Below are 20,912 nucleotides of genomic sequence, written 5' to 3' on the forward strand. Positions count from 1 at the left end.
CAAACACTTTCACTGCTGAAAGAAGTAACACATCCAGGAAGAGGCTGAGCCTTGTCTCACAAAACATCTCACAAATTGCAGCAAAAGGCACTTTTTGGGGAGACACTGAACCCAACAGCTGCAAAAATCTAATTGCTGCAAAAATAAGCCTGAAATTAAATCCTGATGGCACCAAAAAAACCTCAACCCCACGAACAGCACAGAATAACTAAGCATCCAAGTTAATGAACTAAGCTTGAAGACATGAGTAATTTATTAGGAAAGAAGCTTATTTAATATTAAATGTTCAAGGACAGAGACAATCAAATTTGTAACAGAAATTCAAAGATACTTTATTTCCATTTCTCGTATATCAAGAAGCTAGGAATTGCTTAGTTGTAAAAATGGGATTCATTTTAGTTCGATTCACACAAATACTAAACATTTATTCTTGTGTTTTAAAGTCCAAGAATGAAAACTTGCAATTAAACACTGAGCAAGCCATGTGTTCAGGTTATGTTGGTTTCTTATCTTAAAAAGCCTTAAAGAAAAAAAAGGATACAGGACTTATATTCTCAGTAGCATATGTGCTATTATCAACACATCTTTCTGAACTCTGGGAGGAAACACCAGTCCTGAATTAAATTTTATAAAAAAAAAAATTCTAACTCAACTTTATATTTTTCTACGCCACTACAGCTTTCTTTCACCTCATTTTAAAGCAGATCTTCAGTTTAAGCTGTCTTCCACTGTCTTCGCAGACTCTTCATGTAGTAGTCCTATAATGCAAAATTTTGGGAGAACAGACGATTAGACAGCATTAGGAGCATTCTGTTTACCATTCCTACACACTCGCCCAGTTGTTAGCTGTCATCTTAACTCTACAGAAACATCACCATTGAACATGACTGGCTTTAGAAGCAATGATGTAGCATTAATGGTTTCATATCAACATTAAATGTTTAAGAGTTCTTAGCATACATAATGCAACTACGGTAACAAATTATGTTGCAAGAAGCTCATTTATCAGCTGTCATCTCCACTGTTAGTTCCTTATTTCAGGAATACAACTAAAGACCTTCTGTAAGAAAGCTATGTCAAAAATGGGGGGAAAACTTCAAGTTGTCCTTTCAATACAGTATTGTAATTGCCTATTGCTTAGCTGCTTCATTTCCCACAAACAGTTTCCAGCATACATTCCTGCCATCAACACTGTCATGATTTGGTGGCATCTGTCTCTGTATTTACATCTGCCTTACAAGCCTGTTACCAGGCATTCCACTGTTCTGTGCTATGGCTGACTGCAAAGTCTCCTACACAGTAGGAAATATTAAGCACATACCTCTTAAAGACTTGAATTGCATTGAAAGTAACAAGGCGAATATTATGTAGTGTTTATTGCATTTTTAACTCTTTAAAGATATCTAATTCTGGGCAGCACTGCATCCCTACACACAGTTGAAAGAAAATTCCATTCTGTTAACATCAGATTTACAGTATTCACACAATACACAAAAAGTCCTTTTCACTAGCTTCAAAATCAAAAAAACACAACAGTAAGCTTAAAGATTACAGGCAACAGCATTCAAACATGGATGTGGGTAGAGAAAGGAGTACCTGGCATGAGTACCTGCTTAGTTTGACTGAATCCTTGATTTTTAATTTGGCTTTTCATGGGCCGCTCACAACACCAACGCTGTGTGAGGTATGGTAGTCAGCTGCAATAATTCATAAACCCTACACTTCCATCAATCCAATGCTACTGGCTCTCGAGTTACAGAACAAACTGCATTAGAATGCAAGGCAATAAAGCAAAAAAACTAGAAACATCCTTGACAAAGAAATACTAGCAGTTTATATGAAAACAAAGTAGTCCAACATGTGCCTCAAATATTAAGTATTTAAGCAAAAGTTTCTGCTGATGTACCAACACAATATGGACTTAAAATACAAAACCAGTTCAACCTTTTTTTAAAAAAAGATAACAAAATCCCTAAAAATAAAAAAGGATAATTAATTTTGCTATGGTGACTATATTACAAATATGTCCCAAAGAGGCACACTAATGGGGGCACGAGTCTGCTACAAAATAGCTGAGACAAAACAATGTACCTCAAAATGTTTTGCAGGACTACACTGTCATTTCCTTCAGAAGGTGCTTTAGTTTGTCTTCTTACTTGACTTAGTTCCATCTTCATCTGTGCATACTTACGCTGCACTGTTAAACAGTAACAAAAAGCCCTAATCAAAGTTTGAAATAATGCACTTACCTCTGTCTGATCTGAGGTCTTATCAGATCAGTTTTAATTGGACTGAGTGTCACCTTCAGATTTTATGTCTTCATTGGTCCCATTGACCTCATTCTTAGTCTCACTCTCCTTCGAGTCTGTATTTGTGTCTTCACTCTGTTTTTCTCGACTACTGGACTTCACACTACTTTTTTTATCATCAGATCCCCTCTTTTCTGCCATGAAAGAAGACATTGACCATGGATTTCAAAGTAAAAACAAACATTGTACATGTGAGATATATACTGCATATAACATGGGACAATTACTTTCAATAGCAATAACAGTAATACTCAAAAAGTTACAGAAATAAGCTTCAGACTACCATGCTAGAATGGAGAGGGGACAAAATAAAGGTAGAAGGGGACAGTACAGGGTGGGGGAAGAGGAGAAAGGTCAGACCTCCTAACAGAGGCAGCTACTCAGCTCTCTGTCAAAATGAACAAACTGGGGGTAAAGAGGTTAGGCAAATGTGTAATTATGGTGCATGGCTTCCTTACTTATTATGGGACTCTTCTGGTCCCCAGGTTGTGATTTCTGATTGTGTACGGCTTGCTTTGGTTTATAATTCTCATTAATTATGGTTCTTGAAAGAGAATCAGAAAAGAGTGGTGGGACAATGCTTGACTGCATAATCAAAGAAATTGATACTTGCCAATTAAAAACTAGCAATCTCAAACTAACAAATACTTTGGAAAACAATATTAAGCACTGACAGCTTTGAAGGTGGAGATCAATGACAACCAAAATTAAATTTGAAGCTGAACATTTGTCAGTGTTAATTCTCAATTTTATAAAAAAACAGCAGTCATTTATAATCAACTCATTAACAGGGCTTGGGGAGAACAGCATGGAAGATATATAAAAAGCAATTTTTTTCCAAAGGCAAAGAAACAGCAAGATGTGGGGGAAGGAACCCACAATTTCATCATTAATTGGGAATCTCACTGAACCATTTTGTTACACTAAAAACTCAATCTTCCAAGAAGGAAGGAAGCCAGAAGTAAAAATATTTCCATGGGAAGAAAAACATTCAGTATTAGAGCTGCGTGCCTCATCTGTAAATTCAGTATTCACAAATTTAATAAAAATACCAATTCCTGCTGTATTATTTCACACCGTAATATTCAACTCTTGATCAGTAAAGACACTCTGGAGAGAAAAAAAAAAAATCCAAAAAACCAACCTCTCAGATGTCATCATACAGAACAACATTCATGCTCTTTTTTCTGATTATTCCTTGCTATCCGAGCAATCAAAATAAATAATATAAATAGAGAGATATATCCCCAACACAGGAACACACAGATTGAGCACTCTGAAAAAGCTATTTTAAATAACATTATCACCTAGACTGGCATAGCACACTTTTATATTCCAGGAGACAAAGCAAGAAATTAAGCTTTTTAAAAGAGCAGCAACATCCCAACTTCTTTGTTTTACAACACACTACCAAAGGATAGAGTAAAACCCTCACAAAAAATGAGGGCAACTGCCTAATGCCACCAGTAGTGAGGATTCACCTGCAGCAGCACATCCAGTGCAGTGTGCTTGGAGAAAGCACATGGCAACATCACCCAGCTCACTGAAGGACTGAGTCACTTAGGGTCTGTCTGCCCTCGATTTGCCAACTCCGCAGGTAGATTGCACTCTAACTAACCTTGTTAAAAAGTCTTCTTTTTGTGTCTTAAAGGTATCTCCGGTGCACACGTGGATCCACTGAGGAATAGTAGTCTTGTTTCCCCGCAGAGGACTAGTAGTCAGTCCAATAATCTTATCTTCTGTCCTATGTAGATATGGCAGATCTTAATAGCCCTATGGATGTGCAGTGTGCAGGGTTTTGTTCTGTCTTGTTTGTGTCTTGAATGTGGTCAGGAAGGATAATTTTGTTTAAGGTTAAAAAAACCTGATAAACTGTGGTATGAAAGATCAAACTCTTCTAAAAAATTCAGTATTAAAATAGGTTTACCAAGGCAAACCTCTAGTTTGCCAAGACAAACTGAAAAAGTGTATTCAACAAATAGCCCAATCATTTTTCAACCCCTGAGTATCTGCAAGAAGTTAAGTTCCTCCACTGTATATTTAATCAGTAAGAGAGAAAGAACATAAAATTAGTTTGCTGTAGAAACTGGGCATATTATTTCAGCTGTGATCTATTAGGTATAATCACATAATACTGATTTTGCTTCCTGATTAAATACATGCACATTTTTCTGATTGAGTTTGTGTGGGCAACTGAGATGTGTTTTGTGAGAATTCCTATCACGACAAAGTGAGTTGCTTTACTGTTCAGAAAACCAAACGTAATATCCAGTATTACTGAAGTATTCTGGCAGTATTTGCTGAGGTTTAATCACTAACATGAAAACATGATCATAATTATTTTTATAGAAGTATCAGAATCCAGATTAGGGAACATAGAGAGCCAAGCCGAAGTGGTCTAGAGGCCCATTCCAGTATTAACCCTTCATAAAATGAAGGTACTTGGAAAATATTTTTTTTTATTAAAAACCCCTATTTATTCCATCTGCTCTGAAGTTTATTAACTTGAACAGTAGGTGCATTCTACTGGTTTATATTAAGCTAGTGCTCAGGTAGTGTTTATGGCTGGTGGCTCCTTTCTTTAGCAACGGTGTCCCTGACCATGAAATTGGAGTCACAAATCAGTGCCCCCATTTTTACACATACTTTTTTCTTATAACCTTGTTGTCTTCTACAGTATCTTAGTGAACAAAAAGCCAGGACTTCTGAGTTTTCAAAGTGTGGCACTAATTTAATGTGCAATTGTACGCAAGTCTTGGGCAACTGTTCCTTGAGGTTTTTTGGTGTTAATATTCATGTTTATAAAGCAGTCTGAGATTTCCAGATGAAAGGAACTACCATGAGTAGTTACAGCCTTTGCTGCTTACTTTTACAACTGCAGATCAGTGATGGCTACAAAGACAAGTAGATTCTGAAACCAAGATTCCCAATGTAGTAAGTTAAGATTTAACTTCCAAGTTACTATTGTGCAAAAGCCACACACTTCAAATATATGAATCTCTAAAGTTTTATACTTAACTACCCACCTACAGTGCCACATTGCAAATATGAGGATGCAATGGTGCTTAGAGCTTCAGCACAGAAATTCAATGTTGCCTTATTAACTACTACTGGGTTTGGTTTTTCCTTCCTCCTCTCTTATTTTATATTTTTTTCTCTTAAAAATTTTTCCCAACAAAGGGAAAATCACAAACTTCTTTAGCATTACAGTCCTGCTCTAAGGCCTATTTGTGTTTTTACAAATGGTAGGATGGCACAGTCAAAAAAAGTAATTGATTTTCCCAGGTGGGATTTTCATCGCAGCTCATAGCATCACCTCACTGTTCTCATTTCTGGTGGAAGAAAGTAGCAAGCAGCAAATAAAACAGCCAGCAAGGAAATCAGTCAAGTTAAAACTAAAAATACTCGAGATGCTGAAGAAAGTTCACTAGCTCCTCTGTTTATGGGAAGATTAAGGAAAGAACTGAAAAGCTCAAAACCAGACCAAATTTGAATAAATAAGAAAACAGTTACTTATATGCATAGATACACACATTCAGAACAGGACATTCTTGACCAAGTACCAGAAATCTGTTCATAAAGCAAGCAAAAAAGGCACAGTATCAGATAGGAACAGTAATAAATGAACAGATACAGGCTATAACACTGAATCAGAGTTTAAAGCCTGCACATAATTTCCACTGCCAATGAGCAAGCAACAAAACCCACTCTGTTACATGGCAAAGGAAAATGAGAGAAGAATCAATACTAAAGGTGCCCCACACTATAAACCATATAATTGAAATAGTCCAAGGAAGTCAGGGAAGAGAAATACATGAAGCATTACCAACATTTTGGCAACCAATCCACTGGATAAATAAGGAGAAGGGTGAAGCAGACAGACCTATGCAACCCAGACACATGCACAGAGCACCTTTCATTCCAGAGAACCTCAAAAGTACCTTAGAAACACAATTGTTTCATCCATTACTGATGATCAGCCCTTGAAGTGGGGTGGCTGTTTCGGACTGGCTGTTAGTCAGCTCCCCACCAGAGCCAGAAGTATTAGGTTCCTACAGAAGTTCCAGAAGATTTTTAAAGGGGGAAATTTAGCAGTAACAGTGAATTAGTATCTTCTCACAAAATGTCAATCTACAGTGTTCTCACTGTAGCTCTTTGTAATCCTACTTAAAGTTTGTGAGCTTCAGCCTCTGGTGAAGCAGTGAGTCACCATGAACGCTGTGGCACATGGCATGTACAGCTACAAAACCTTTCCAAGGACTAACACAGCTTTCTGTTGAGACTCACCTGAATACTGACAAAGCAAAACTCACTTCATTTAAATAACAAACAAAAAAAACCAAACAAAAAAAAAAAAGTGAGAAGGGTAAGGGGGAAGAGCAGGAGACTCGGGAAAAGGAATAAATTGTCATTTAGAGCATCACAGAGATTTTGCAATTATTTATCTTGGACTGCATTAATAGATCAGGAAAAAAACTTAAAAACATGATAGTGTTCAGAAGCAATAGATGGTACAGGTGACAAGCCAGGTACCAATCCCTCACAAAACATGTACCTGCAAAGGGTAACTGCAAATAGCCACTTAGAGTAGGAATATAAGACATTCATTAGGAAATTATGACTACAGGCTTATGTTTTTCTAAAGGTAAAGAGGTCTTAAAATATATAAAAAATCCTTTCACACTTCATCTGCAGACAAAGTACAACAGGCAAGAGGACACTGGGGTGTAGGTATGCACACACGTGCAGTAATGGTAACTGTAAAGAACAAAATGCTTCCAATTGCTTCCAACAACACACACAGCTTCTAGAACCACGTTTGATTTGGTATTAAGAACTTTCAGTCATTCTTTGAAAAGCTAACAGCTTTTGAGACCCTAAGAGAAGATTAGTTTCAGAACTTGCTAAGAACTCAGTCTTTATACAAACATACCTTTTTCTTTTGACTTCCTGTCTTGTTCTCTCTCTCTGCTTTTGCTTCTGTGCTTGTAGGATTTCCGATCCCGGCTTTTTGACCGTCTCCTGTCCCTACTCCGAGACCTGTGTTTCCTTTCTGATCTATCATGGCTTCTGCTTCTCCTCCGGTCACGACTCCTTAACATTCAGAAAGAATTTAAAAATGTGTGTCTCAGCTGCTATTTTATAACTCAGAATATAAAACAGCAGAACAGCAGCAATTTAAATACAGTGATTACCTGCAGAAACCAAGTCTTAACATATTGCATATAAATATTTCCCAGTATATAAGAGCTGGTTTCGTATTACACTCTTCATCTACTGAAACACTTAACTACACAGCTTAGAAGGATCTACCATCACGAAAAAAAGACCAAGTGAAGAAAGAAACAAGACCCTATTTTTGGGAGCATTCTTTGTCTGCTGAAAGCTCCCTCATAAAGCTACTATGGTGTCAGCTTCCAAAATTGGAGAGAAGACAGCGACACTCAGCAAAAACTTGCTTATCCTTAGAACCAATAAGGTGTGTCTTTGTTAAGGAGCAAGACCTAAGTGAAGCTAACAATGAGTGATGTGACTCAGGCTGACAGATCAAGCCCCCACAAGAATTCTACCTTTTGCAAAGTCACACAAAGTTACTTAAAGGACATGCAGACACACACACAGGTACCTGCTTCGCCTTCTTTCTCTGCTTCTTGACCTTTTGTGGTCTCGTGAGCGGCTGCACCTCCTGTCAGAGGTCCTGCTGGAATGCCTGCTCCGGGAGCGGCTCCTCTTACGCCTCTCTCTGTCACGAGCCCTCTCTTTTTCCTTTTCTTCCTCCTCACGTCGTCTCTTCCTTTCCCGCTCTTCTCTTTCCCTCTCCCTCTCTTTCTCTCTCTCTTCCCGTTCTAGCTTCTCTTTTTTCAACCTTTCATCACGGTCAGGTTCTTCTGTTCTTTTTCGTAGCTTTTCCTTAAAAAAAACAAGTTCACAGGAAGAAATGAAGATTTCTGAAGATATTTAAGCTTATAGACTCCGAGGATGTAAAAGTCGAAACTTTTAAAGCAGTTCAGTGTTATTTCCAAACAAAGGACAGTGCTTCCTAAAATCCCTGAAGTGAAAATCCTTTCTCTTGCAGAATTTTTTGCTTGTCACTCTCACAAGAACAGAGGCCACACTACAATTCTTTAAAAATCCCCACCTGAATTGACATCTTTGCTTGCATCTAATGTCACAACAAATTACATCAGTGAAAGCACAGTGCAGGATTCCATTTCTTGGAGTGTTTTACTCTCCTGAGAAAATCCACTGGACAGCCTTTTATGTGCATTAGTAGCCTCCAAGCATTTTTCATTTCAATACCTGGAGGAAATACTTACTTTTAAATCTTCTACAGTAGCTTTTATTTTGGCATAACCCATGTGCTGTTTTCCCATCAAGTGGTCATCTACCCTGGACTGTGCATCTCCTACAATTAAAAAGGCTCCACAAACTTCACAAACTTCCATTTGTTTTTCCTGGGCTGCAAAGCTCTCAATTGTCTGAAAAAGAGTATTATTTGATAAGGCAAAAGAAAAGTTTTAGTCAGTGAAGAGGTTTAGAACCCTATGTTACTATTGTTAAATCCCAGGTTCTACTGAAAGCTGAAATCACATCTGCCTGCTTTGGAGCACTGCACTCATCACAGTAAACAGGGAGAAAAGAGGCCACCCTATGCCCATTCTCACACAGAAGGGGTCCATGAGAAACCATTACTCACTGCATTAACATGTACACAATCATATCTGCAGCTCCCTTGCAATACCAGAAAAACTGAAGAAGTTTTTCTTTTAAAGCTTTCTTTTTCAGTTTTATTATTTCAACTGAAATGTCAGGAGCTGCAGAATTACCATGGAATATACCTCAAGGGATCAAAAGGCTAGAATACTCCATGAAGAAAAACAAAAATAAATACTGGCTTCTACTTAAAAGTATGGTGGTCAAACCACTGTTTCAACAGACATATGAGAAGTACACTGAAATTTCAACATAAACCCAGGTGATTATGGCTGTGCAATGCTCATGAATCATACCACATGGACATAAACACACTGCATGCAACATGTAAGAGCTCTTAAAAATAAAACAAGAATCTCAATTTGAGCATTTCATTAAACACCAAAATAAAATATTTATACTTAAGCTCCTTTTTATTAACAAGAACTTGATAATTAATACATTCCCTCTGGCTTCTGTAGCTGTCTTACAGTCAGACAGTTGCTTGTCCCCAGTCACAGCCCTGACCCAAGGGCTTTCTATAACAGTCACATTGGTAGTTCAGTAGAATTATATTGCAGAGGCTACAGGGCAAAGTTTAACTGGCACCTCAACTAGAGGAAGGTGCAAGCTCTCCTCCAGGACTGCTGGGTGAATAATGTCACAATTTGTGTGCAGGAAGCCCACTCTCAAGGTAGAATGCCTGCTCAACACACTGGACTAACACAGCCGAATGTCCTGTTACTATGTAATAAATTCTGCACAGACCTTGCATGCCTTCAGTAGAAGGACAAGGTTATTCAGAATGTACTGTGCACCAAATTTTGATATGTCTCAGAGAACTACAAACATTACTTACTGAAGTCGTAGACCTCAGCAATTCTCTTTCTTCCTTCAACTGTTCTACAAGTTTCATCATTCCTTGTGCTTCTTCCACTTTCCCCTCTGAACCCAATTCTTCAATCTAAAATTCAATAAAAAAATTAAAGTTTAATTCCTGATTAAGTAACAAAAGGAAGAGATCTCTTATGGGGGTTAAAAAATGCTCACCTGTTGAAGCAGTACATCAATTTTGTCAGTTAACACCTGAATCTTCTCCTCGTTTTTACCAGTAGGGCCCGCTCCCTGCAAAAAGTACAAGAGTGAGTTGGGGCTGTTTTCTTTCCATGCTGGGTTTTCTTCTTTTGTTAAAATTGCTTAAACACACAAATGTATGTCTTCTCATATTCCAGAGACACTTTGGGAATAATCTCCCCCTGGCCTCTTCTCCCATGAGAAGCTGCTAATAGTCTAATCTAATATAAAACACTCCTCAACACAATCTACTCCACCCTTGATCAGTTTAGTCACACGAATTCCTCCTGAATCAACAGAAACCTCAAGGTCATGGCCCATCAAAGGTAAGAAAACTGTATTCAAAGTCCTAACTTTAAACTCTGACATTCCCATGCAGCTATCACCTATCTGTGCAGACATTCAAGTACAACTTAAAAGTTCTGTGGGCTTTGAATTTCAATTTCTGAGTGTAAAATGTAAAAAGAATCTCACTTCAAAGATGTATTTGTTAGTAGTGTCCTCTCTGCAGGCTGCCAGAATAGACACAGTGCTGCCCTCCCACCTCTCCTCTGCTTCATAAGTGGTATCTCTTGACTGAATACTGTCCACAGCTGCTGAAGCAACTGGACTTTGTACAGAACAGCGAGGTGGGGCAGCACAAAGGAGCAAGGCTGTCCCGGCAGTAACAAAACTCACAGAGCACTGGCCACAGTCACTGCTACAAATCCATCAGGGGATAAGATACAGCTTGCTAGTGCAGGGAAGGAGGAATGTGCAACAAGTGGACAGAAGGTAAACCAAGGCTGTGAGAGTAAAGACAACACCTGACAGGGAGAGAATAGACACTCATTCTGAGGAAACAAGATATGGTGAGAACAGAGAGAGCTCTTGCTGACTGTGGAGTCACTTGTCTCATCCATTAGTGCCAGATGTGATCTGCTGGCTAACAGACAAAAAGTCTCATTTATCAGGAATCTTCTGGATAATAGTAAGTTTTACCTGAACAGACAAGACCCTGAAGATGCTCTCTACAGGAAAAGCTGCCTCACTGACTCTTGCAGACTCACCCCAGAAGACTGTTGGTTCTGTGACAGTGCCAAACGAGCGTGGCCCCTCCGGATCCTGCGCTCCACCTCTGCAAGCAAGCTCTGCAAGTAGCGCAGGAAGTCTCGCTCATAGCCCACCTTCATAAATCGAGAGCTCTTCTCATACCTGAGAAAAGATTTCAAAATGAGAGCTCACATCAACCCATAATAGATGAAAGCTAAGTAACACAACACAGTATTATAAATTCTTGCTCAAAGTAAGAAAATATTATATATTTAAATAAGTAAATTTTTATTTAAATAAAAATTTGAATAAATGTACGCAAATAAAAAGAGCAAGTAATTTGTAATGTTCGGGTTGCTACTAACAAATTTCAAAGATAGCAGATATTTGCTTTAAGACATCAAACAACAAACTTACTGTTTGCGCAGATTTTCATCATGAATTTTTTCACATGGACCTAAGAAGACAACACAAAAAGCTTAAGTTTGCATTCCTAAATGTTGTATTCATATTCCACCAGCATTTGTTTGTGTACCATGACAGAGCAGGGCTATAAACATTTCACAAAGACTTTTATGCTTCTGCCTTTCTGCTTCCTTTGCTTGGAGCTCAAAAGATACATTAAAGAATGCCAACATCATTTAGTAATTATAAAACCAAAAGAGACTCTAAATACGAAGTCTTCATAAAAATAGAATTTCTAGAACAAGTTTTACATCAGTAAAGTAAATACAAAGAAACTATGTAATATCCTAAACACCTGGGGCTTAAAAAAACAAAAAAAGAACAACTACCTATGAATGGTAATTTCCTCAGGCACTTCTCCACACATCTCCAGGGTGTTCTGCAACACACTGGCTACTTAAAACATACATCTTTGGAGTGAGTTAGGAGGTAAGTGCCCTGAGCTCATGAAGATGTCTATGTTAAAATAAACCTTCCCCAGACTCTCAAACTCTTCAATAGACTTAGAAGCTAACTAAGACAAGAAGTCTGGTTTTGCTAAGCTACCATCTCCAAACTACATACTACATGTAGCCATCACTTGAAAACTATCAGTAATTCAGAGCTGATCTTCAGAAATAACTATTACAGTAAGTGAGTCTCTAAAAGAAAGCAGCTCAATAACACATGCTCACACAAAAATAGGTCAAATCCCTGCCCAGGAAGAATAACCCAAACTAGAATCTGACATGTGTGAAGGAGAAAAGCACCCCACAACCAGTAATTTAGCTTACACAGCAAGAAAAAAGTGTTAAGTTTTTTTTTTATTTAGACAAAGTAGTATCTGGAACAAATATTACTTTTAGCATACTATATCACCAGCAACCCTTGAAATGAAAAAATAAAATAAAAAAAAACCCTAAGTGTTTTGACAGATCAATTAACAATAAAAACATAGTTTGCAAACAAAAGCTTAACTGTAATCATTTTTAACTGAATAAAAACGTCATGACTAGTATACTTACCTAAATCAGAACGGGTATTTGTAAATAACTCAGCTGGGCAAAAGCCACAAAGGTAGTATTTGCAAACCTGACAAAGAAAGAAACAGGCATCATTTTTTGCCTCCTGAATTGAAAATTTTATGTAATCACTTTTATTCCTAAAACACAGTGATAAAGTTTCCTTTGAACATAGTAAAATTTCTAAAAGTTTTACACACCCTCTATATTTCTTGGCAGCAGTAAGTGCTACAAGATGCATCTTGATGATACAACACCAAAAATCTTACATTTCCTTGCAACAGTAAGAGTTCTTAATTTTACCACAAAGATTAGAGGAAAGTGCCATCAATTCATAAATATAAATATTTCCAAAGGAAAGTAATGAAATCAGATTGGACTATTTGATAAGCTTCAGTGAAATTCTTAACTGCGAAAAGCCACAAGAGGTGAGAACAACTGCCACAGAAGCATGGAACAAGCTCCTCTGCTTGCCTGGGACAACTTTGTGTTCAGCCTTCATTTCCTCAGAGCTACTGGCCTGAGAACCAGAGCCACCTGCACTCAAATCAGGTCCTGCCCCAAGGACTTTGATTAAAAGACTGATAATGATCCAGAAGCATTCTCAATCCAATGCTTTTACAATTCCCTACTTTTAAAACAGATAACAAGACATGTTATAGCTCTTAAGGCAGTGAAGACATTAATTTTAACCTGGTTTTCTAGTAAGGGTTTGGTTTGTTTCTGCACAGTCTGTTTTTACATTATTGAGTCAGGTTCTTTTACTGATAACACAAAAAGACCATTAGAAAGTTCAAAAACCCACAAACTTGTGATCAGTAAAGTTAACATATGAAGGGACAAAACCAGCTTTTGTTAAAAAGATCATTCACTCTCACCACCCATGAGCTTAGTTAGTCAAGTTGGTCAGTTCCTGAAGTTTGTAACACAGAAATATCTCCTGTCTATCCATCAGAACAGCCATAAGGGTAGAATCAGAAACACTTTCATCCCTAACTTCAAAACAATCTTAAATAATTAACTTTTCACTAGACCCTTCACACAGATGTGACTGTCATTAATTAAGGTGTAAATCTAAAACCAGCCTGGACATTTGTCCAGGACTTCCTTTACGTTACACCAGTTTCTAATTTTTGGCAAATCTACTAATTGTGAGTGCATTACAGCCTAGTTCTAATCCTCCCACATGTCCTGTGGACAGACACTTGCAGTATCTTATGTCCCAAGATACAGACTGAAGAATTTGAAGAAAGGGGGGTGAGGAGAGAGGCTCCAAACACCACCACCTCACTGAAAAGCCTGTGATACCCAAATGAGATCAGCCTGATTTTTTCCAAGCTAAGTGCCAGGCTACAGATCAGGCTATGGAGGTTAAAACTCTACTGACTGCTTTACAGATTACTCAGAAAAACAATGAGGCTTTCTATTAACAAACCACGGACAAGAAACACAAACAAACAAATCTCTTATGCAATTTGAATATTTCTCCCATGACCCAGGTTTGGACACTGGTACCCATCTGAAGCAATTTACCAAGAATAGTTAAGAAAACATGTGAAATGACCTTTTTTCTTCTTCTCAGAAGGAAGGAGAAAGTTACTGGACAAAATCTAGTTTCAGAATCTGCTCTTCCCTGAAAGCTGCAATATTCCTTGTTTTACTACAGAGTTGCTTCAAAGGAGCAGTTTCTGGGATGGATTTCTGTACTAGTCCATAAAAATAATTTCTCTATACATTCTCTTCTTCTTCCATTTTCTCACACTCACATCCAGGTATAAGGATCAGTGGAAACACACTTCCCAAAAAATTTCAGAGATGGATTAGACAATTTCCTAAGACACAGAGAGCACAGTAATGACAGTCTGACCATACCATACTGTTAAAAGGGTTGTAGAATATCTTCTATCAATCAAAAAATTAGGCAAACTGGCCTGTAATAGTTTAGAAAATAATAGTAACAAAAGAAGCAAAGGAAAAGTAATTAGAAGTATGATGAACCAAACAAATCAAAAAGCCCACCCTCAATGAAAACCAGAATTACAATTATTATGAAACACAACTACTAGGAAAATCCTTTTTTTATGAACTGATGGTTACAGCCAAAAGTTGCAGTAACCAATACTAAAATATGAGGTTTAAACATGCCATACACAGTATTAATATTTATATATTAAAAACCTCAAACAAAAAACTCAAACCCAAAATAATGACAAAACCCACAAAACACATACACACCAAAAAGCTGCCATAAATTTCTCCTAACCAGCTCTAGATGCTGCCACTCTAGCACTAGCATGGCACTCAGTGAATTACCTGACATTCTCTCCTAGGAAGCAGCCTGCACAGGAATACTCACTTCAGAGTGGTTCCAACCACTGTGGCTGAATTGATTTTCTCCCCCTCTCACACCTATTTCATTGTGCTTTTCAACTGAGTTTGCTTCAACAGGAAAACACAACTTGCTGGAATCCTGCAGAATCTTGCAGGTATCATTCCAGCTCAGCTGCACTGAGTGTAACACCTGCCTTCCCAGGCTGAACATCAACTGCACCTTCCATCAATCCTGAGTAATCAGTGGTGAGTGGGAACAGTAAGAATGGCTTAAGCATCACAGAACCACTGAAGGACTGAAAGAGAGATAAGTTTCAGCAGGCACCACTCATCCACAGTTTATCAGGCTGCTGCACTAATCACAAGTATATGCAAACACATCCCATAACAGGCAGTTTGGTAAGCATAACTCCCTATGCAGCTAACGAGCAATTACTCCTTTTTGCAGAATTATTTTGAAGAGTCTGACAACTCTGCTAGCGAGAAGGTGCAAGATGAAAGTGTCACTGTCAAACTGCTGCTGCAGGATAAGCCACAGCTTGGGTCACAAAGCCCCTGAGTGTTCACATTTTGATAAGACACTACAATGAACAGCGATGCCTGGAACTTTCCACTTCTTCGTCACAAATTCACTGATCTCTGAAATCTCTTGGAGGTGGGAAGTCATATCCTTCACGTCCAAGTCCACTAAGTTAACAGCAAGAATTGCAAGCTCAACTGGAGTTTGGGAAGCAGTTCAAAGCTTTCCCACATAAAAAAGCTACTGACAGCTCTATATTGTTAATGCTTCCACACTAACATGGTTCTCTTCTGCAAGAAATTGATTTACTGATGGAAAAGTATCTCTCTAACAGTAATAAACAGTTACAAAAATAAATTCCTTTAGGGAGACAATTCCTAGTAAAAAGGCTGAGAATAAAATCCAGTGGACTGTGGATAACACATCAAAACTAGTAAATTCCTTCTCATAGCTGAGTTCTTTGAATTCATTAAAGCTCACACGCAGCAGACATTTTAACAGCAACGCCCGCCCACCCAAACCCAAACAAACATCAGACCTTCTCCCAACCCACTCTTAAAGATAAATGTTTTTGCTTTTGGAAGAGTATTAGTAATGGAAGGTTAAGTCCTCTCCCTTCGTCCCCTGGAGGATTAAGTCCTTGAATTCTACCTAGATACAAAGCAATTTAGGTCGCTGGCATTATAAAAGCAAAAGTACAATACATCATAAATAGCTAAAACCATCCTATCAGACTCTGAATACAAAGGTACATTTTGAGAAACTGCATTATCAGAGATGATTGCTCACAGCCATTTGTCTCTAACAGCTCTTCACCCCACTCCACTTTCTAAAAAAACAGAATTTGCCTTGAAGAAGCATCAAAAATTCAAACCTACAGGAGCATGGGCAGCCCTTGCTGGGCTGTCTTGTGCCTCAGAACTCTTATGCAGTTGCTATTTCCTTAAGAACTTGCTTTGTGCAGCTGGCATATTAAAGCAGGAAGGTGTGAATCAATAAAGAAAAATATAGAACATATAAATATATGCTAGTAAGCAGAAAGACTAAAATATATGATACTAATAATTTCTTCCTGCACACAAAACAAAGCCTTTTTGCCAAAACCAGGATTGAGCACCTAAAGACATACCATCATACTGAAATATACCACAAGTGGGATTCCAATTTTTAAAGATTAAAGGCTTTAATAATGTTGAATTTTTAAAGTAAGAACTTAAGCTCTACAAATGCTTTTTTAATATATGATCGACATGGTTCATTGGCAATGCAAATAAATCACACACTGAGCTATCACACCCTCTGCTTCCACACTTTCCACTTCCACCCTCCAGTTTGTGATAGCCACATTGATGCAATCTGTGGCAATAATAAGTAATAAGAAAAACGAGCTTCTTGTGATAATCTTCAACTGATGAAATGTGACACAAAATCCTACACTTTGGGATCAATACAACATGCTGCATTGAGCAGGCTGCATGTTGATCCCTGTCTAATCTCAAAAGAAATTACATTAGCACATGTATTTTACCTGAAAAGCAGGACAGCAGGCAGAGGAATTAACGGTACCATTTGAATCTTACTTGCATTTCCTGTCTTTTAAAACATGTCAGCATTGCAAATTTAATCTTTAAGTGACAAAGAAAGACAAACTGAGACACGTGTTCAACAGCAGTAATTGCTGGGTTTTATGAACTCATCAGCCGACCATAGGAACCTAGGAAAACATTCTTTGCAGAAAGATTGTATTTAATCACAAATAAAGGAAGCAGAGCACATAGCAGCAGATCCTGCAGGACTGAAGGCTCAACCCTAAGCCTGTAACTTTCCCACTGCTCTCAGACACAGACAGCTCTCACTTTCTGAACTGTCAGAGAACTGGGAAGGAGACACAAGGATCTGTTGCTAAAACAAAACTGAACAGCTTAGAGACAGAGTCCTTTGGTTATAGTCAAACTCTTCGGCCTGAAGTTGTAAGTGTAAAGAAAAACTGAAAATATTCTGAGATTTGCTCATGTGAAGATGAAGAAAGTAATCTGAAGTTATTAGAAGTGAATGATGGGGAAAACAAAAACCAACTAAGAAAAGAAGTCTTTCTCACCTTAATGAATAAACCAAACCAAACCAAACCAATCCCCTTTTCTCTTCTACCTGGACCAACATGGCTCAAGTTATTCACCTTGTATTTCATATATTCCACCTAATTCCTCCTAATTTTAAATTCACAATCAAAGGAAAATATCTAACTGAACACCTAACTGAATTATTTTCTTAATGAAGTAAGTCTAGAAACACATAAACAAGATCAAGAAAACTTCCTTAACTCACAATTCCTTCCTGACCTGCACTGCTTACCTACAGAGCAGCACTTTTCAAGGGAGGGAATAGTTCCTCACATTTGAAAAATCTAAGGTAAGAATTGGTCCTAAGATTATGCAAACTCAACCAATTCAAACAAATTCAAACAAGCATTATCCACCTTTAAAATGACCTAAATCCCATATAAAAACATGAAATCATGTCTTTGACTAAGATGCAATTTAGAACAACCGAACTCAAGCATTTCTCCCTCCTCCCAAATAAAGACTCCAAGCAAATACTAAGGGGAGAAAAGCTAAATGCTTTGTGCAGCTTAAATCACAGCAATTCCTATCACTTAAAATTATTGTGACATTTTCTTTTAACATATGTCATAACTAAAAAAAGGTATAACGAACAGGAGAAAAATAAAATTTAAAAATTCATCAGTGTTCAACTCTTCCAAAGCATCAGCTATAGGAACTCTGTAGGTACCACTGAAATAACTGAAATTTTTCTGAATAACTAAAGTTTTCCTGAAATAACTTACAATTCAACTATGATAACCAAAACTAACTCATCATTTATTAAAGTTCCGCCAGTGGAGAAACCCTATCTAACAATAACAATAGTAACAACAATAGTGTCTTGTTTGGGCTACTTACTGCAGAAAATGAATGAACACCACATAAACAAAAGTATGTAAGTACTCCCTGTTCAGGTTAGTGTCCGTCCCCCCCTCCCAAGCAGATTCCTCTGAGTGAATAAATATGGAAAGAATCAAATCCTCACTTTCCAAAGTCTTATGGTCTCTCCTTGCAGTACAACCTCCAGACATTAAAGTCGGTACGTGCGTGCCCCTTTTTCCTCCCCCAACACCACCCTCAGGAACAGATCCAGAGAGCTTTATCTCCCAAACTAGAACATCTGTCTCATCCCCCTTCGTGAAAATCAGCAGTTTCTACTCAGAAATGTTGAATTCCTCTATCCGCTCCACCTTATTTTTGTGTTTCCCTACGGGCGACCTCCGCCACCACCAGCCTTATGGAAACCCCTGTTTGCGTTAGCGGGGCCCCGGCGGGCACAGCCTTCCCCCGCAGACACCCAAACAGCGGGGCTGTCCCTCCTGCAGCCCGGCTGTGCTGGGATCTTCCTCCTCCTCCTCCTCAGCGATGCTCGCCGCTGTTCCCGCGCAGGCCAGGCCCGGCTCGCCCCAGGCCGCATGCAGGGCCCAGCACCCCGACAAACCACGCGGAACCCCTGCTCCGGCCGGCACCCCACCCCTTCCCTCCTCCCCCTGCCCGCAGTCATCTCCGCCTGAGAGAAGCCGCCCATGTCCCTCCGGCAAAGCCCCGGCCCCGCGCAGTGTGCGAGAGCAACGAAGGAGGGAGGTGAGAGGCGGCCCCTCTGCACTCACGCTCTCATGGTCCCACCGCACGTTGCTGCGCTTTTCATCCGGGGCCAGGTTCCTGTCCCGGCCCATGAGCTCATCGAGGAGCTGGGCGGCCGATATCATCGTGAGCTGCGGGCCGAATACTCCTCGCCAGACACCAGCTCGGCCGCCTCGCCCCGACCGCCCGCGCCGCGCCTGACAGAGACAAAATGGCGGCGGCGGCTGGCCCTGCCCACAATGCACCGCGCGGGCCGAGCCCGCCGCGCTCCGCTCCCTCACGGCGCCTCCGTCCCGCCCGGCCCGGGCACGGCGGAACGCGGAACCGCCACGGCCGCCTGGGGCTCCGCCTGAGGGGCAGCGGCTGCCACACACGGTGTCCTGCCCACTGAGGTGTCATGAGCGGCAATGTGCGGCTGCCTGTGCTGTCACTGCAGGCCGTGACCTGTCACGACAATGCCCGGCTCCCTGTGCTGTCACTGCAGGCCGTGACCTGTCACGACAGTGCCCGGCTCCCTGTGCTGTCACTGCAGGCCTGTCACGACAGTGTCCGGCCCAGTGCGGCATCTCTCCCTAATACAAACTTCTCTCAAGCTTTGCAGTTTTGTAATGATTTAAGAACCCAATGGAACGGCTGGAATAGTGTGACTGAAATCAGTGTAACACAAGTTACGGTATGAATTTTCAGTCAATATCCTCCTGCAGCCTGGGTTTGGGGAGGGGAGGGAAGGTGAGTGCTAATGCTGGGAACTGGGGCAGAACTGGGCTGTTTCAGGTTTTTTTGTAATGCATTGATTGCATTGAGGAAGCAAACAGGTAACAGGAAACTGGAGACTGACTACTGCAGAATTCCTTGGCTTGCAGTCATGGCTGCACAGACCAAGATGGAATACAGAAGTCTGAGTGGAGTTTGAAATTATTATTTTGACTTTCTATAGCAGTAAAGTTTGTACTGACTGCTCTGTGACTTAGTTTAGGACAAATCTACAATGACAAAAAAACAGCTTTTCAAACCAAACTATGCAAATGGTAGGAATTACCTATAATCTTTCCAATTGCTTTGCAGAAAGATAGTGATCTTTATTTTACTTATGTTTTTTAGGGATTAGTTGATTCTGCTGAGAATGCACAAAGATGATTAAAGCTTCCTATACAGGATAAGAGAGAGGATGCTTCATCCCTAGAAGTGTTCAAGGCTGAGCAGGGCTTGGAGCAACCTGATCTAGTGGAAGGTGTCCCTGCCCATGGCAGGGGTTGGAAACCGGATGAGTGTTATGTTCCTTCCCAACCAAAAAATCTCTTAAAAATCTCTTCAGTACCTCCTCATGCAGTTACCAGTTTTTCTGAATCCCTCTATTTAACCTCTTTAGCAGCAGGTTTTTGCACAACAGTGGTTATGATAAAGTTTTTCTTTCCTTGAGTAAAATCACTGGATAAAAATAATCATAATTAAATTACCAGAGGCGCTCAGCTAGAAATATGGCTCATCCCTGGAAATGCCCAATGCCAGGCTGGATGTGGCCTCTAAATAACCTGCTCTAGTTAAAAGTGTCCCTGCCCGTGGCAGCGGGGTGGAACGAGATGCTCTTTAAGGTCCCTCCCAACACTCAACGTTTCTATAACTCACTCTATAAATCGAGAGCCCGCAAAAACACTCGGCAGAGCAGGAGACAGCACGCATGCTGTATTTCGATGTCCACTAAACGACACCCAGCGGGGGCTGCCCCGTCAGCCCGGCCGCGGGCAGCGGCCGCGCCCCGGAACCGGCTGTCGGGGCCGGGTTGTCACCGGCAATAGCGTCC

The 20,912-nt window shown here is 39.8% G+C and overlaps 1 protein-coding gene across 5 annotated transcripts; it reads right to left on the reverse strand.

Moving 5' to 3' along the window:
• Nucleotides 1-248: 248 nt before the first annotated feature.
• LUC7L3 (LUC7 like 3 pre-mRNA splicing factor) lies at nucleotides 249-20,881 on the reverse strand. Of its 5 annotated transcripts, XM_056506298.1 has the most exons (12): nucleotides 19,138-19,702; nucleotides 12,578-12,644; nucleotides 11,526-11,565; nucleotides 11,126-11,270; nucleotides 10,053-10,127; nucleotides 9,862-9,966; nucleotides 8,627-8,788; nucleotides 7,936-8,219; nucleotides 7,243-7,403; nucleotides 2,303-2,443; nucleotides 2,092-2,197; nucleotides 249-758 (listed from the first exon to the last, which is right to left on the reverse strand). In XM_056506298.1, the coding sequence occupies exons 1-12, from the start codon at nucleotides 19,234-19,236 to the stop codon at nucleotides 746-748; spliced, it is 1,398 nt and encodes a 465-aa protein (XP_056362273.1). In that variant the 5' UTR covers nucleotides 19,237-19,702; the 3' UTR covers nucleotides 249-745. The 5 variants fall into 5 exon arrangements, with proteins under 5 accessions (XP_056362273.1, XP_056362272.1, XP_056362271.1 ...); XM_056506297.1 differs by lacking the exon at nucleotides 19,138-19,702 and adding an exon at nucleotides 20,738-20,881 and having other exon boundaries at nucleotides 249-2,197; XM_056506296.1 differs by having other exon boundaries at nucleotides 249-2,197.
• Nucleotides 20,882-20,912: the final 31 nt, after the last annotated feature.

Source organism: Oenanthe melanoleuca, chromosome 18 (assembly GCF_029582105.1).
Source record: "Oenanthe melanoleuca isolate GR-GAL-2019-014 chromosome 18, OMel1.0, whole genome shotgun sequence".
Classification (NCBI taxonomy): Eukaryota; Metazoa; Chordata; class Aves; order Passeriformes; family Muscicapidae; genus Oenanthe; species Oenanthe melanoleuca.